At 35.0% G+C, this 18,584-nt stretch overlaps 1 protein-coding gene across 1 annotated transcript in view; it reads right to left on the bottom strand.

Annotated features, from left to right (window-relative positions):
- Window positions 1–18,584, bottom strand: part of LOC138696682 (uncharacterized) — a 105,047-nt gene that overhangs the window by 11,748 nt on the left and 74,715 nt on the right. The window contains exons 17-21 of the mRNA XM_069821967.1: window positions 14,471–14,588; window positions 9,460–9,558; window positions 6,825–6,973; window positions 5,428–5,596; window positions 3,984–4,088 (exon numbers count right to left, since the gene is read on the bottom strand). Of these exons, the coding sequence (XP_069678068.1) occupies window positions 3,984–4,088; window positions 5,428–5,596; window positions 6,825–6,973; window positions 9,460–9,558; window positions 14,471–14,588 (640 nt within the window). The remainder of the gene's footprint in view (window positions 1–3,983; window positions 4,089–5,427; window positions 5,597–6,824; window positions 6,974–9,459; window positions 9,559–14,470; window positions 14,589–18,584) is intronic.

Below are 18,584 nucleotides of genomic sequence, written 5' to 3'. Positions count from 1 at the left end.
TTTAAAATTATATACCGTAATTTCACACAACTATGGTCCAATATTTCATCACTTTTTAGATTTCTCAATGTAATTTACAAAATAGAACTATTAGAAGAATTTTTTTGTTGATATCAACTTTAGAAAGGTCAGGAATTAATATCAAACACTTTTGTTATTCGAAATGTAGTTGGTATATGGAACATCTTTTCATAAACTGTGGACTATAGTTGTGTTATGAAATCACAACTATAGTCCATTGAATATATCCTAATATAAATCGCTCATGGACTACAGTTGAGAGGATGTTTTGCAACTGTGTCATACAGCAGTCAATAATTTTTAATATAAAATACAGATTTTGCAGAAGACAGTGAGAAAAATGATTTATTTCTTAATTTTAACATAACCGCTGTTTCTTTAAGAAAAATACAATTTGTATCAAATAATGAAATCAATATAAAAAAAAAATTAAGACAACCATTCTTAATCAAAATCAAATATTCTCAAACAGATACATAATCAATTGGTTAATTTTTTGTTTAACTCCATAGACCTTCAAGTTCAGGCACATGGAAAAGCTTCCTTTTCGTACTTCGCTTCTTTGGCTTACTGATCGATCGTTTAATATCTTTTAAGGATGGTTTGAAGTACCTTCGAAGGTCTCTTCGATGTCTGACAAGTTCAATGAAGATCTGATGCCAAGGAATATCCATCTTCACTTTCACGGTAGAACTCTCTACTGCCTTCCCTTGCAATAACCTTTTGTTTCTGCTTGAGCAAATTGAAATTTTGGAGGTAGATGGTAATGAAAATTTTTAAATATCTTCTGCTGAAATACTTTTACCTGACTCAACATCAAGTTTCTTCTTTGTCCTCTTATGGATGTTCCTTTTTCTATTGCTTGATTCGTTGTCATTTCTATATAATTTATGAATGTGTCTGAAACAGCACTTCCTTCTGGGTTTCTGACGTTAGGATCAGAACATGATGGCACACTTTCTAGAACTTCAAATGCACAAAGAGGAAAGATTCCAACCTTCCTGAATCAAACTTGCAAATTTGCTTGCGATATCGGAATACAGTACCTTTATTCCAGAGCTTATTTAACAATGGAGGAAATACATTTTTGGAATATGTTGGCATGCTTCTTCCATCTGGTGTCCCTTTTCACTCATCTCAAGTATTTGCCGCCAATGGTATTTCAATTTCAAAAACAAGTTCTGTTTAGTGGTTGATTCAGATCGGTCACATTTGGAGACTGCAAAACTGTGATAATTCATTTTTGTGACGTTCTGAAAAGCATTTTGCTCAACGTTTTCCAGGTAGATTCTTAGTGAATGCTGGTACTTTGCGGTCTTGGCTATCCAAGTACATTTTCACATTACACCTGAAGTAGAATAAAGTTATCAGAAATCCAAGATTGGACATGGATATAGCATGTTCGACGAATGCACGAATGTTTTTTTTTTCTGAAGACAAGAAGAACCATTGTCGATCAGGTGAGTTTAGTTTATTTTCATGCAGTGCTCTCGATTTAGGTATTATAGAACTACGAGGTATTTTGTACTTTTCTGCGGCTTCCCGCTGCGTCAGTACCTTGTTGGTGATATATTTTATACAAAGATCAATACTTCTGTCATCATATGGCTTATAGGAACTTCCTGCCAACTTTCTACGAAAAATTTATTAGGTGGCACCACCAAAAGCTATAAAAAACATTCTGTAATGTGAGAACCGAAACCAGAAGTCGGAACACAACTATGGTCCACAAAAATGATAGGACCATAGTTGAACTCCAAGTACCATTTTTTATTATTCTTCCAATAAATATGAAAATACATATGCAACTGTAAAAATATTCATTAAATGTATGTAAATACTAAATTACCTGTCATATAGACCATCAAGAACACAGAAATCCTTGTTGTGGTAACTGATGGCAGAGAAATTTTCCAGTGGACGAGGTAACATGCAAAACCTAACTCCAATTGACAGTTGACTACTCCGAGAGTAAAATATCTCGGAGTAACACTAGACAGACGGCTCACTTTGTCCGAATAAGTACTACAAAAACTCAGACTTTCCAATGCTAGATTGGTGGAGCTTTATCCAATATTAAATAAAAGCAGACATCTAAACATACACACAGCTCTAACTTTGTATAAAACATTAATTAGGTCAGTAATACTATATGCTTGTCCTGCTTGGGGACATGCACCTATTACAGTCCGTAAAAAATTACAAGTTTTCCAAAACAAAATTTTAAGATTCATCACAGGACTTCCTAGAGTAACTCCTGTTAGATTGATTCATGAAGAACTAGAAATTCCGACAATTCAAGAATTTATTTCAAATCAAGCCTTCTGCACATACACCAAGTCGTACAGCAGCACAAACCCACTAATTTCTTCACTAGGAAATTACAACCCTGCATTAGACAAACATAAAAGACCCTCTATCTTGGAACGACAACGTACAAGACGAATACCAACTTGAACACTAATTAACCACTTGACTCGACACACAGACAAGTCTATTAATGCACTAATAATGTTGTTTCTCTGTTTCAGGGTCATCACGTTATTGGCAGCATAGATGCATTGCTCTTATTGCAAACAATTTTTATGTACCTTTACTGTATTTGTACTTTGAATCATGATTAAAATAAAACCTCCCACCTGAACATATACCGAACCCACTATAGCCAATTGGCTTGTCGTCAGCACGACATCTCATCCTGCTCTAGGTTTTTCCGTGGTTTCCCTTGAGCAATAGACAAATGTCGGGATGAGCCCTAAAAGAAATGGGCCACGGACCACTTCCCTTCCCCCACTCTTTCTCTTCTACTATCACAAAGAACTTGCTAATTTCTTAGATAACAACCCTGAATTATGATAATAGGGAACATAAATATATTGTAAGTTCTCAGGGCTAACGGCTTCGAAGCTGGGTACCTGGTTCTAATGAAGTGCACTGGTGGCAATCTAAACATGGGGGCATGAGATAGTTATTCTGCCTGCCATTAAAAATTCACTTCACTAAATCCCCCCCCCCCCAAAAAAAGCGACGAAACATGGAAGACAGGATGCGTTTCATAACCCTCACAATATTACTATATCTATGCTCTATGCTTTAGTATTTAAATAATCACTAACTGTCAATAGGAACTGAGATGTCACTGTTTTCGTGAGCGCGTGTGTTTGGACCATAGTTATGGCTTAGGACCATAGTTGTGTGAAATTACGGTATTACTAAATGTAGGCCTATAATAACTTATAATGCAATATAAATATCAAACAGATACTCTAATGCACCTGAGAAACATTTTTTTTTTAGTTGTATTAATTTATGGCGTTCATTACCAACATATTTGTTATATTCAGTAGCACGTTGTAAAGAATAATGCCGTTGGATATTGAACTTCTTAATCAGTTGGAGTGTTTTATGACAAATTAAACACTTTGCTAATCCACTGCTCTCTACGAAAAAGAACTCCTCCTCCCATGATACATTACAAGCATTGGGAGTAGCTGGCCGCTTTAGTGTATGAGCGGAAGCTCCGTCTTCAAAGTTCGCAATCATACTGCAGAGTCACCACTGCACCGACACTGAATGACGTACAGTGTGCATACGTCACAGCACTCGGAATAACCGCTCTTTAAAGCACACAGCGCTCATTTCTCATAATCACGTAATGTGCCCAGCCCTGGTTTAAGTAAACTGAATAAATGAACTATTTAAATAAAAATCAGATAAAGCAATAAGTATGCAAATTATAAATACTAATGTAACACGGATTTCGTACTTTTTCAAACTAGAAATACTTTCTGAACTGAAAACACAGCATTAAGAGATAGTCTGTCTATTGCAATCTTGATTTACACAAATTGACGCGGCGAGTAAGAGCGGTATAAGCTTGAATGTGAAAGGATTGCCACTTTAACTGTTTGAGTGGGACGATATTAGATTTATGATGTCTTGTCAATGGAGCTACAGCTTACCTCTGTCTGGGGCATGACATAGCCCACTTTTGATGTCATTTGTTCGAGAGTATCTTCATGCCGACCAAAGAAGTTAATACCTGTCTCTGTCATTCCGTATAGAGGCTGCAAAACAAAAGTTCAAATTAGGTTCGTAGTACAATAACTACAGGGACATCATTTTATTTTTACTTCAATTTTTATTGTACCTCAGTCTTTGAATGTACTTCACTCCCACCCCTTCTAGTAATGAAGTTCAACCGCCCTCCATACAGATCCAAGACCGCACATACAGCCATAGTAGCCTTACGGTCACAGTAAACAGTACGTTCCAAAAATATGTTCGCGTTTTCCAGTGACGAAAGAGTTTTCAATATTGCATCATTTTCGCACAGATACTGTCGTCCATTTGCCTACTTCGCATTCCGGTTTTCCCCACCTGCTTCTATTCGCCTCTCTGTAAAAGCTAGTGGCTGGGCTGTCTTAGCTCTTCTCTGAGAACATTAATTTCTGTTAGGAATTGGACGTCTAAGTAATATTATACAACTGTTTAAAATAACTTAAATAAAAGGGCCTCGTTAAATAATTAACTGTCACGTGATTTCCCCCCTTTCTGCGATCCTGCGACATAACCACTTGAGACGGACAGTAGATAGCATGTCTTGAGTAATTTTATCTTTTCGGATAGGGCAGAAGTGAAGATTGAATTTACAGTAGGTATAGAATTATTTCAACATGAGTTACTAGTACGAAGGACGAAACTGGTAATTGGAATTACACACATTCGAACTGAAGCCTGTATCGAAATGAACGGCCACCATTTTGAAAATGTGTTTAAATATTCTTATTATGATTATTTTTCAATTTAACTTTATTCTCTATAGTGTACGCTAATGTGTTGTAGACAGTATAATATACACTGCATAATGAATACGTCCGCATGGACAGCTCAGTTCGTGAGTAAAAACACTTATTGTTAATACTGTACTGTATTTTGATTGAACGAAAACCTAATTGAAAATTATCAAACACAAAAGAGTGATATTTCCTAGTTTACGTAAATGGATGAACTACTTTTCTTCCCTCCTATACCTAGTAAAGTGATTTGTTTGTATTTTATGCCAGTATCATCGAACTCCAGTCGTGGAAGGGGGTATCAACCGTTGATCCAAAGGTATAGCCAGGTTAATATTAGAAATGTTAGTAAAAATAAAATGATGTCCCTGTACAACGTCTCTGGTAGTAGCCTACACTTCCTGCGGTAAATAGGGAACAACAAAAAGGGAATACGGTGCAAGTTCATCAGGTTATGACAGCCAGCACAGTTCAAAGGCAAGGAGCTGGTCTCGTATCTTTTCTGCAATTCTGCATCATTCGTCTATCAAAATAATAATTCCATTCAGTATTATGTTTGTCTTTGTGAAGGTATAATTGAACAGCCTTCTTTTGCTGTAAGGAGACTTACAGTTAATCGTGTGATGTTCAATACTCTCTTCATATCCATTGCCAGCTGCTGTGAACAGGGTGCGCCTCCATAACCCACAATATCCAGGGTCGTGAACTTCATGTTGTGTTTCTGTACTAATTCTAACATATCGACGAACAGGGACGGGGTCGCGAACGTCATATCCGCTCTGAAAATAATAAAATCACATTTATAGTTAGTCTAGAATCGTGTGTACTTTTTTCAGTGTGCGTGTATGTGTGTGTGTGTGTGTGTCCGTGATTCGGGTTTCGCATATTGCGGGTGGATGGCAGAACTGTGATCCATTTCTAAAATTGCACACCACTTCAGCGGGCTATGCTATACATGATATGTATCTGTGAAGAGTTATGTCGTGTACTAGGATGAGTGTATGTGCAAGTGTCGGTATAAATGTACTGTATGAATGGGGTGATGATGATGAGCTGTGGAAGGGAGAAGGGGGAACCCGATGCCGACACGTTGCCTACTACTTCGAATAGCACCAAGGGAGCCGTAAGGCTTAACGTTTCCGTCCGAAGGACGAATCATTATCAACACTGACATATGCCTTCTTTTCATATGTACTGCAGAGAAATTTGGGATTTAACCTAATATATTGGTGCACAATCTAGTGATTAGAAGTTGTGCACCGCTACCTCTTCTAATCCAGAGATAGAAATGTTTACTCGAAAACCTATGACCTCGCCGGGAATTGAACCCGAGCCGGTTAGTCTGGAGGCAGATGCTCTGCCACAGAGCTAACTCGGCCATTTTTATGTGTTAATGTATTATTTCATTTTTTTAACTTAGAACGTTTTAGTGGACACCTATTCGGAAAAAAAATATCCGTTGCCATTTCTTTAATACTCAACGTCTACGTGCATCTTACTTTATAGCGGGAGAACGCTGAAGAAATCTGCAACACAGCATAACTCCTTAGCGGCAGCAGGCTGTTGCAATCCTCCTAAAGGATACATTATATTTTGACACTTACAGACCGATTATTTAGTCCTGACAGCTCAGCGACGCGAAAGAGGGGAAGTAATCGGAGGAGTGGGGAGAGTTCCGGACTAGAGATAGGGCGAGCGGTCGGTAAAGGGAAGCGAGTGAATAAACCAAACACCCCTTGGCGTAACTAAATGGACTCGCCTGTCCCACGCGCACATCTCCGGCGAATGTCAGGACTAAATAATCGTACTGTACATGTGTTTACCCCATCTATTAGATCCCCAATTTCTGGCCTTTTAAGTGTTTTCTTTGCTTATTTCAGTAACAACTAGGGTTACGTTAATTGATCGACATGATGAAGATCTCTTGTGATATTACCTATTACAATTGTATTTCAATAGTCTTTCCTCCTAAAATTAATATTATTTATTCTAATGTCCTCAAATTACCCGAATTCGATGATGGCATCCAGGGTCTTCTTTATGTCAAAAGTTGGTGCAGGAAGTACAATGGTGACACCAAACTTTAAGTTTGACAGTATTCCGCCAACAGAGCCTGACGTGTGACAGAACAGCACCGGTAGAACCAGTGTACTTTCCTGTGAAATTAATAATAACATCGTTTATCATATGTCTTTTGTTTGTGAACAATTTCAAGCATTAAGTATTTTGTTATTTGTAGCCTTAGTATTGACTAGTTCAGGCATGGGAATAAGGGTAGGGAAGCACAGATGATCGAGTTCACTCCTTCCACAATATATCGAGAGTAGCTGATTGCGTTGCCATCAACGGTTAACTACATGAACTTGTCTTCTCTTCTGTTAGGAGTGTGCGAAATTAATGTGTCATGCAATTAAATTAGGCATTTCAAATCAAGTCAAATACGTAATGCAGGCATTCATATGGTCACTATGGCTTTGAACTTATTAAAATGATGAATCACTTATGTGCTCTAGATGGCCTACACTGTTTGGTTAGGACGAGTCTGTCTGTATTAGGATGAATACTATTAATACATAAACGTAAAACAGTTACGAGATGATAGACGTGCATCCGCAGTGATTTTTTTTTCAAATTCAGTTTAGAAAAAATATTGTTCGCAGGCATTAATATTATATGGATCCAAAGATTGCCAGTATCTTATCTTCGAAATTACGTAAGTTAGGAAACTTGTCAATTGGCAATAAAATGGCCTAGGATCCGAGACAACTTAACAATGAAGTGAAGTTAACAGTGCAAAGGGTATAGATGGAGTGAGGTGGCGCGGTGAGTTTTGTTTACCTGTGCGGTAGAGTACAATCCGGTTCGTGATCGGAGGTACAGTATTCTTCCGTCTCTCCCCACGAAATAAACTCAGGCCATCACAGTGCATTTTCAATATATAGTTAACAGTTTTTTCGAACTAGTTGCAAGTATGTACTACATGGTTGTTCATTGTAACGCTAAAGACTTCAATGTCGCCGAGGGACATGAAAACTTGTGAGGTACAGCTCATGCATTTTGTCAAGACACTCGCGATGTGCAGTACGGGAACAACTTTTCTGTAGAGGGGTAGAAGTAGAAGGAAGGTCGGACGTGTGTCTACCGAGTTCAAGCCAAAAACTAACCCATTTCCCTATAATTCGTAAGTAGACTCATCCGATCTCGTGCGCAGCTCTGTAGGAAGAGTGGGGGAGCGTCTTGACAAAATGCATGAGCTGTACTCTGCTGTGTTCCGTGCGGGCACGCTCCAGTTCTGTGTAGCCAAAGCGGGGAGTACTCCTTGCCGGCTCTGGTGTAGATTATATTTTTTGGTATAAATATTGTGGTTATATCTGTTACAGAAATATTTCTTTTTAACAGAGCTAACGAGATCAACACAAATTCTTGACACTAAATTACAATGTTTCTATTTGTGTGTGTGTGTGTGTGTGTGCGTGCGTGCAAGTTATTGGTGACTTGATATTTGTTTGTCTCATACATGAAATTTAAAATTTAATGCCTTAGTCACTGCGTAAGCTGGGTACTGGGTTAATTTTCTTCGCTTACAAGCTACAATACTTGCTGTCCTTCATCATGCAGTTTTGGTAAGTGTTAGAAATTTATAATTTTATACGTAGCGTTTTGTTAGTAATTTGACATTAAAAATAATTATTTCGATTATTATCAATTCTGTTAATTACATTTATTTTACAGTTTTTAAAGAAAAAAACTCATTTTACTTACAATCTACCACCTATATAATCTCAGCTATTCTACTAACCTTGCAACTATGAATATTTTCAACAAATCATAAGCATATTGGAACTTTATATTTCATTTTTGGTGCCTGATCAGGTATGGTAGGAACATCACTAAGAATATTAATTCGCGCTGAACTTGGTCAACCCGGTTCATTAATTGGGGGTGATTAAATTGAACTAATAATACGACTTGAGTAGTTACTTTTGTACGTACTTATATAAATAAATTACGTGTGTTTTATGTTACTAATACAAATGACGTTATATTTCTGAAAACCTGAACCAAAATGAGTCAAAGCTCATCGCGATATGTAATAGCGTAGTGGATACAGGCTGAGCTGTTGGAAGGGCTTCGTCCTCGCAGAATAAGACGGAGGAACAAGGTGTTTTGCAAACAAATTATAATTTTGATAGAATGCTCCTTAAAGAAAAATACATAATGTAGGTATTATGAGCTTAGAAAAGAGGTTTTAAACATTGATTATGAAACACAGTATACCAAAGTAGAACTGTAATACGATATTCGATTCAGAAAATGTAACGGTGAAATTGCGGCTTATTTTACGCGGTTACGATGAAAGCGTTTTGCGTATTATTATTATTATTATTATTATTATTATTATTATTATTATTATTATTATTATTATCATCATCATTATTACTATTACTAATATTATTATTGTTCCCGTCGTCTTCCTTCCCGACAACGTCTCTATTAGACATGTAAAGTGATCAGGAAAAACTGTTATAGGCTATTGAGATTGTAAAGAATGCGCAATGTGAGACATTTTGTATCCAAGTCAAATTTTAATAAACATAGGTTATATATTTTGTTTGATAATTTGATTATGTTTCATACTTACACTTTCTTCTTCTTCTCGTATCCGTTTGCCTATGTAATAAGCATTGTTCACTTGGTTAATGTGCGACATAAGCGCCGCTTTCGGGAATCCCGTGGTCCCCTGGAGACAGTCATATTATCCATTTCAGTGTAAGTCACGATAAATACATCATATAAAGCACTATCTTAATTTAAGAAATTTTTTAATACACAGATAGGTGTCGGCAGGAAACATTTATTTTAACTCTCAACTAAGGGACACTGGGACTGAGTTTTGAAACTTCTAAAGTTTTTGATCAATTAGTTTCAAATTCGGTTTGTTTGTTGTGTCTGTACATTTAAATAACAGTACCAAATTTCATCAGTTTCATGCATTCATTCCTTAGATATTAATTTTCACTTCGGCTTCAGAATTGGACATAGTTTCGCAATAATAGACCAACCGAGAAATAAAAAAAAAATAGATATTTAGACAAAACTGTTGATGGCAGGCTAATTTAACTCGAAAAAAAATCAAGAATGCGATATCTGAATTTTGCTGCTATTTATAAACAAAAATTCGTTTATTGCATAAAATTAATTTATTTTGCTTTGAAATATTAATTCAACTACTGGTCTCTTATTAAAAATAGGTTAGCTTTTTTATATTATTTGTGCTTTCAAAACATATGCTTTTCTTTAAAGCTCTTTAACTTTAATTATTTAAATTATCTCAAATTTTTGTTATTATTGGGTGGATAACATAATATAAGAAATATAAAACTGTTAGTATGAATGTTATAATACTTCTTGCATAAAATGTTTTATAAAATAAACACATTTATTTCAATGGCCAATATCTCGAAACAGGATTTTGGCGCTTGGTCTATTATTGCGAAACTCCGTCCAATTGTTATTGCATCTCATGATTAAGAAAACTGCGCATAGATTTTTAAATTTGAGAATTGGTTAATGAGATAATAGTACATTATGCAACGAGCCTATAATGGTAGTAATTAAGACGCAAGTATGTTTGTTTATGAAACGAGCGCAAGCGAGTTTCATAATTTTCATACGAGCGTCTTAATTACCATTATAGGCAAGTTTCATACGACTTTTTATGCTCGACCATATTTCTAACTTGAAATTATTCATAAGTATTCATGTTATGGTTATCTAAGTGAGGAGCGGAACTGACCTGAATTGTGAGATGTGCGCAGGCGCGAAAGTATTGATTTTTTTCGAGGCACGAATGTCATTGACCTTGATATAATCTAGAGAATAACATGAAGATTAGTCTTGATATAACCTGGAAATTTATTTAGAAAAACGAGATGACGAATTGTATTTATTTGAATATTATTTACAATTAACGCTAATTATTATAGAAACAGAACATAACCTTCTGTCACAGAATTGGATTTCCAGGCTCCGTGACTTTTCGCTAATTGTCTTTCGATTGCATATTCGAGAATAATCGATACTTGCGGTTTTATAATGGTACAAAGGTGATTTCTCATTGGCTGAACAACTGAATTATAATGAATAGGTGTACTTTAATGAGGTGCATTAAAGGGCTACTACCAGGTGTAAAATTACTACATTTCGGCATGGTCGAGCATAAACATTTTTATATCAATCATATATATATATATATATATTTTTTTTTAATTTTATTTAATTTCTTTAATTCATATCATGAAAATTTTCAGTAAAGAGCTGATGCCATGTACAACTTTGTGTACTGGAGTAATTCTGAATATTCTTGCAAGTTTCATGTAAATTGGAAGAAATGGAAGCCAATAGGAGCTTTTTATTGCTGAAAAACGTAGTTTTGAGAAAACACAATTTTTAGTGGGTGTGCTAGGTTTAAAAGAGCTGCATATAGGATTTTAAAAATGGTCGCCAGACCTTTAAAAATGACGAATGGGGGCTAGATATAGGACAAAATGTTAAAGAAATGTTGAAAGTAATAATTTATGTAATATATGCCATTTTTGCCAGGCACTAAGTCCTAGCGACACTTAATAGGTTTCTGCTGTAATACAGTAATTAGGTAAGTGAATAAAATAAATAGCCAGGTATAGATAAAGTTACAAGTAAAAAAAAGCGAAAAGAGAGGAAGAAAAAAGAAAGAGGGAAAAGAAAGAGAGAAAAAATAAGGAAAGAAAAAAAAACATTAAAGAAAGAAAGAACGAAAAATGTGGTTCGATAGACATAATATAAAAGAGAATGAATAGCTATGAAGTAAGAAAAGAAAGGAAGGAAGATTTGAAAGAAAAGAAGAAGAGAAAAAGAGAAAAAGAGAAAAAAGAGAAAAGAAAGTAAGATCAAAAAAGGAAAAGAAAAAGAAAAACTGTAAAAGAATTAAGAAAATAAAATGGAAAAAGGGATAAATAAAGTAGGAAAGACAAGGAATAACCGCATGAAAAAGAGGCAGACATTGTGAATAAAATTGACGAGAATATAAAAAAAGTAATTCTAAAATGGCAGCTTTGATATTATTTGGAGAGTTTCAGAGAATACTGAGGATGAAAATGTACCTTTTTACGGTTTTAAAATTAAAAGTGTGATATTTGTATGCCTAGCGTACGGTAAATACAGTAAAATATCATAATAACGGACGCCAGTACCGGTATAACGAAATATTCAGCATTATGAAATTATTTTCAGTCCGCTGCCTTTTTCCATATAATTTAATGCTAAAATATTTCGATCTAACGATTCCGTTTTTACGAATAAAAAGAAAACAATATAACGAAATAAAAATTTCGTTCTATGTATTTATTTACACTGCAAGTGGGCAAGCACCCGGTGGCAGTGGTATACACAATATAAACAATACACAAAAAAAAGATAAGCAATACACAATAAATTTACAATACACAATACAATTATACAATACACAATACAATTTTATACACAATACAATAAGAATACACAATTCAATAAGAATACACAATATAATTTAACACAATAATAATAAAACATAAATAAAATACCTAATTTTACATTACAACCTACATAATTATGTATAGGCCCTACATAAGTTTCAATAGTCTTTCACTTTATTCTCATCTCACTCACTGTAGTGGCACTATGACACATTTCACTGACACTTTAGCACATATTTCACTGACACACTATAACACATTTCACTGACACTATAGAACACATTTCATTGACGCTATAAATTATCACTGATCGGAACTATTCACTACACTGTAAAACCATAACTCCACTGACTCACCTCGCTTCACTGATACAAAAGTTCAAATAAGCCAAATAATTACACCCTTATGCATACTGTACTTATAAACAGAACTACATTTAAACTAAACATTTCTAGTCTAAGGCCCTCTTACACGCTATTTTTAAATAATTTACAATTCAAACCAAGGAAGTAACTCGTCAGGCCAAATAAATACATGCCACCTTAAAAAATTAAATGTTAAATGTCACCTTAATTTTAATTTGCACTTGATACACAACTTTTTAAATTATTCTTGAAACTCCTTAAGGAAGGACAGCCCTCAAAGACCGCTGCAGGTAGGTCATTCCAATCATTTATAGTTCTATTTAAAAATGAGAATTTACCTACATCCGTTTTCTGTTTCCTACATTTGATTTTAAAATCATGATCGTTCCTACCATAGTACGTTGGCTTTTCTAACCGAGCCGTTATGTCTACCCATGCTTTCTGACCTAGATGTGCTCTATACAATGATGTTATTCTAGTTTTCCTACGTCTGTTTTCCAAAGTTTCCCATTTAAGTTCTTTTATCGTATCGTTTCCATCTTCTCTTTTACCTTTAACAAATTTAGCTGCCCTATACTGGATTCTTTCTAAGGAATTTATCTGATATATTCTATAGGGATCCCAACATGTAGTTCTGTATTCCATTAACGGTCGCACTAACGTTAGATATGCTATTTCCTTCGATTTGGGGCTACCCTTTCTCAAGATTCTCATAATAAAGTGAAGTGCCCTCCATGCTTTACCCGTAACATTATCAACATGCTCTCCCCAAGAAAGTTTGGAGTTTAAATACACTCCTAGGTATTTACAACATTGTACTTTCGGAATTACAACACCACTGAATTCGCAATTAAGACTAGTTTCCTCTCTGGTTTTACAAAATGTTATAGATTTACTTTTAGAACCATTTATTTTCATCCTATGCATTAACGCCCAGTTATAAATTTTATTCAAGTCTGTTTGAATAGCATCTACATCCGAATTATTTCTAATCTTTCTATAGATAATGCAGTCATCTGCAAATAGCCTCACATTTGATGTAATATTCTGGCATAGGTCATTTACGTTCTCTTGTCGAAAAATCTATTTCTCTTTAACGAAAAATATTTCAACTGTAGTGTACAATTTGTTAGCAAGTTTATATTAGGCCTATAATTATATTGCAATTGTATAGTGGTCACGTGGTAATTAAATATCTAGATAATGTAGGCCTAGTATGTCTACTATGGTGCAGATGTCTCTGAATTTTGTATTAGTTTTTTCGTGCAGTTCCCATGTTCTCTCCATTTAGCTTCTTTCTACCAATTACCGCCTTCTATTACAGCTCATACATCATGGCTTCCCAAGCAATATGGTACCTGTTTTCCTACAAAGTGCTTCATAAAAGTTGTATTATTATATACGTTTCCTATGCCTTTATTTAAACTGTTTCTTTTCAAATGTAATGCAAGTTAAGGTTTTTATTTTCTTTAAGGATATATCCAGATATATATATATATATATATATATATATATATATATATATATATATATATACAGAATATTTGAAATGTACGGCGTAAATAAAGGTAAATGAACAAGCCTGCTTTTTATTTAGAAAAAATAACGTATTTAGATGTAACGAAGTTCCACTAGCTATAACGAAGAAATTTCAGAGGTCTCTAGGATTTCGTTATACTGGTATATTATTGTATATTTTTAAAATTAAAACTGGAATGTTAGGATAGAATTTACTGGAGAGCATTATGAACAATGCTAATAGGTCTATTATGTGTGTGTCACTGAATTCACTTACTGATGAAAACTGTATGCTGGTTCCTTCGTCCGGTTGAATCTCTGTCTGTAGATCTTTGACTTGTCTCACTGTCTCAGGCCGAGCTGATGTTATTACATCTTCGTACCGGTAAGCTCCTCTGTTGAAAAATATGTCATACACTGGTATGTTAGTAAAATGATGAATGTATAATCACAACTGATTCACCAGTAAGATGTAATTCTTCTTTTGGGATGTCATTACTGTCGATAAAGATTTGTGATTCAGCCGTTGCTCAATAGACTAAACGCGTCGCCTAGAATCAAATTACACTTTCTCCAAATTGTGAAATATGAGATTAAGGATGTTTCAGTACCGTAATTTCCCATAACTATGGTCCAGGCACCCAACTATGGTCCAAAACGCATTATGTACTACTTAGTCCCCGAAGAGTTCGGTGTTTGCCATTTAAGGCGCCACTGTGATGGAATTATGTTCCCCATAGATGCTTCTATCTACCATTACACGTGGCAATGATATGGATGCTTAACAAGGTCAGTGTGCATCGTTCTATTGAATGTGTGAAGACACGAAATTATTCAGTTTGTGATTGTCTGTTTTATTAAGCTCTCCTCTGTAGAACTGGTAAGTTATAGATATATGATTCTTTGTACAATTAAACCTGGCTATATAGTGTTTACTTTCACGTAATAATTAGACTGGCAGAGGTTAAGTACTCTGCGTGAAAAATGTTTAACCTCAAGGCTACAAGTCAGTCCTCAACTATGTACCACAATTTTTCTTGGACCATAGTTGTATTTCATTTTGAAATATTTGTTTTAATGAAATGTGAACAATTTGATTATTTACTTCTGCAAATACGGTATCTCAGTATATTCTAAAACACCATTTAACATTATAGTCCAGTAAATAAAGAAACAGGCTGTTCCAGCATCAATGGTACTAGCACGAATGATGGTCCGGTAAAACGAAAACTTCAGGGTAGAAGGATCACAACCGTCCCTGTAAGTGATTATGAGAGCGATGAAATTGAATTGGATACAGATTATGATGTTTCCGATGTACTCTCCATATTTACAGACAGTGAGTCAGATGTGGAAAAGAAAACGAAATCTGTTGAAATAATGCTAAAAGCACATAGTTATATGGTAGTTACTTATGAGGAGGAATTGTGGCCATGGAAAGTTTTGGAAGTGAAGAACAATGGAGCTGTTGTTTCATGTATAGTAAGAAGCGGCAATTATTGAGGGGAGGCAATATCCGCTATTAGTAACATCTGGGTGGCCACAAAATCAGTTGAACATTGGAAGAAAATTGAAACAATTTGTAAGATTTTACACCTTTTAATTATATCCATTGTTTGGCGTCGAAAATAGTAGCGCAAGTGATAATAAAAAAGAGTTTTTTTTCTGGGAAGCAATGTTTTCTTCATTTCATAATGGGTTTTCTGATTCTCACCTCATAAAAAAAAGTTGAGAAACTTTAGGTGGCCCGGTATTTTTGCCGGTCAGTGTAGTTGTTCATTATTGCAGGAAAATGACTTTCAGATTTCACTTTTCTATTGTGTGTTTATGCAATGTGTACTAATAAAAAGAATCCATGCACTTTTCATTTATTTTCAATATTTTTGTGCTAGATTATGTTTCTACTCTTAAATTAGAAACTCAATGTATTGATTTACGAATAATTACAGATCCAGCTATAGTCCATTCATGTTTTCAAGCATGAATATATGAGTGGATAATAGTTGGGCAACTCAGAATACAACTATGTACCAATGTTTATTATTTTTTCAACACTTGTAATTAAATAATTTCAAACACATTTGTCAATATTTATTTAATATATACTTACAAGAGCCCGAAGCCAAAATTTCACTTAATCTGGATGAATAGTATTGAATATACCAAGAAAAATGTGACAAATGTGGACCATAGTTAGGGGAAACTACGGTACTGAATTTTGCAGGGAATATGATAAACTGCTCGTTTGGAGTCAAATTGGAATTTATCTGCCTTAACGTTAGTAGTAAAATCACCGTTTGGTGTTTAACTGCACTAGTTTTTCGTCTTTGCTGACAAATCAGATTTTTGGATAAATTGCAGTTAGATTCTAGGCGACTCAAATCCTCTAATCTATGCAGACTCCCTGAGACCTCTGATAGAAGAAACGGGTGTGGAAGTAAGGTTTCTGCTACAACTTCGGATTTTCTCACAATTCTTTCATTCAGAATTAGATCTTTGGATATTCCACCGTGTACCGCAACTTGACATTTCGGAACTACATACAGGTTCCATTATCAGGACAGATAGTTAAGGACAGAGAAGTCGCTTACTCTGTTAACTCGTTACGTCAGGGTTTATATAGGCCTACGTGTAGGAAACTAATTGCTGAAGTCAAATGAAACACTTGGAAAAAATTAATATTTAATATAGAATGGAATTTTGTGGAACATTACGACCCAGCACTGCTATCTTTCAAGATTTATTGCGCTAATCCTCATGCTAGGCGCATTCCCAAACCAACACTGGCTGACTACACTAAATTTCGCTACGTATCTAGGTTTCGAGCAGGCAACCCCACTCGTTCTCCTCCATGCGTCGCTAGCCGGCGTTCGGGGAATGCTATAGAACAGTGATCGCCAAAAGCTGTGTCGCGACACATGCCCCTGCCTCCACTCAAGCGTAACCATGGCATCCTACCTCTACCCTCTGTTTACAGCCATCACTTCGATATAAGTAAATACATTTATCAGCAGCGGACGTACGCATGTAATGTTACAAGTGTGTAGGATAATATGTTTCGATGTCTTTTCGAAAACAAATAATAATAAAACTTTATTTTAAGTAGCATGGGAGGAAAAATATTTCTTTTGTGCAGATGGCAAAAATATGAGATAATTAATTTGTTGTAAAATTTTAAATGAAGTATAAAAGAACAATGTACGTTGTCATTATTTTTCTTGTTATGAAGACTACCACGCCCTTACCTGTAACTTGAATATTTTATTGATAAACGAACAATAAAAAGTATCGACTTCTATGTCTTAATCGTAGTAAAATACTTCGACGTTTTTCTTTAAGTCTGTAATGTAATTTACAACTTCGTGACCAGCCTGGTACGTTTTTCTAATTTCAAATATCTGTTGATGTAAAGTACACGTTCTTTCTGTGGTAAATAAGAAAATAAATTTATTTTATTTTATTAATAATACAAAAATAATGAATAGGAGGATAAAAAATTAACATAGAAAAAAGTGTGTATAATTAAAAAGTAGAAGAATATTATATTCCTTTCGTTTTTTGGTCACAGTCCGACTCTGCACTGTTATTCACTGCATTATCTGAGGAGATACCCACTCCTACCCTCTCCCTGCGATAGTGGTGTGCGGGTTGCATTTCTATTACGTCACAATTTCGTGGTGTTTGGCAACCACTGCTATAGAATGATGATGGAATGATGCAGTTGCCTAATATGGAGAAACGAGAGTACCCGAGAAAAACTCCCAAGTGCGACCTTGTCCTCCACAAATGTCATTATGGATTTTTCAACAGTAATCTCACTAGATGTTATGATTTATCTAGAGAAAATCAAAATTCGAGTTGGATTTAATTGACTATTACACGATTAGGAGAAAGTATATAAATATTAGAAGAAATAAAGTACTCTAATACAATAAAATATTAATTGACTTACTAAAATTCTATTTCACTAATATTAGCTTCACTAAAACGTTTGAACGGAGCCGCCATTTTCAATTGACTAGCTATGCGGTAAACAAATGATGTTCGCAAAGCATGTTTCATAGTACCGTAAAGAACTGCAGTTTTAAATGTTGGCAAACAAAGAAACAAATGCTAGGGAAGTGATAAAAACAAATGCCAAGGAAGTGATAAAAACAAACAAATGGTAAGAAAGTGATAAAATTGTAGCGATAGACAGCCATGATTGGTTGAAACACGTCCTTTCGTACCGTTTTATTGGTCAAAATTAGTATGACGTAGTAAAAGTGTAATAGTCAATGAAAAATCCCAGGCCTGACCAGGAATCGAATTTGGACCACTTGCGAGACAGGCTGAAGGTCTGACCACTTAGCCATCGCAGGATAACATATACTATAATAAAATACAGTCTA

Source organism: Periplaneta americana, chromosome 3, assembly GCF_040183065.1.
Source record: "Periplaneta americana isolate PAMFEO1 chromosome 3, P.americana_PAMFEO1_priV1, whole genome shotgun sequence".
NCBI classification, from domain to species: domain Eukaryota; kingdom Metazoa; phylum Arthropoda; class Insecta; order Blattodea; family Blattidae; genus Periplaneta; species Periplaneta americana.
This window is presented reverse-complemented; position numbering and strand designations above follow the sequence as displayed.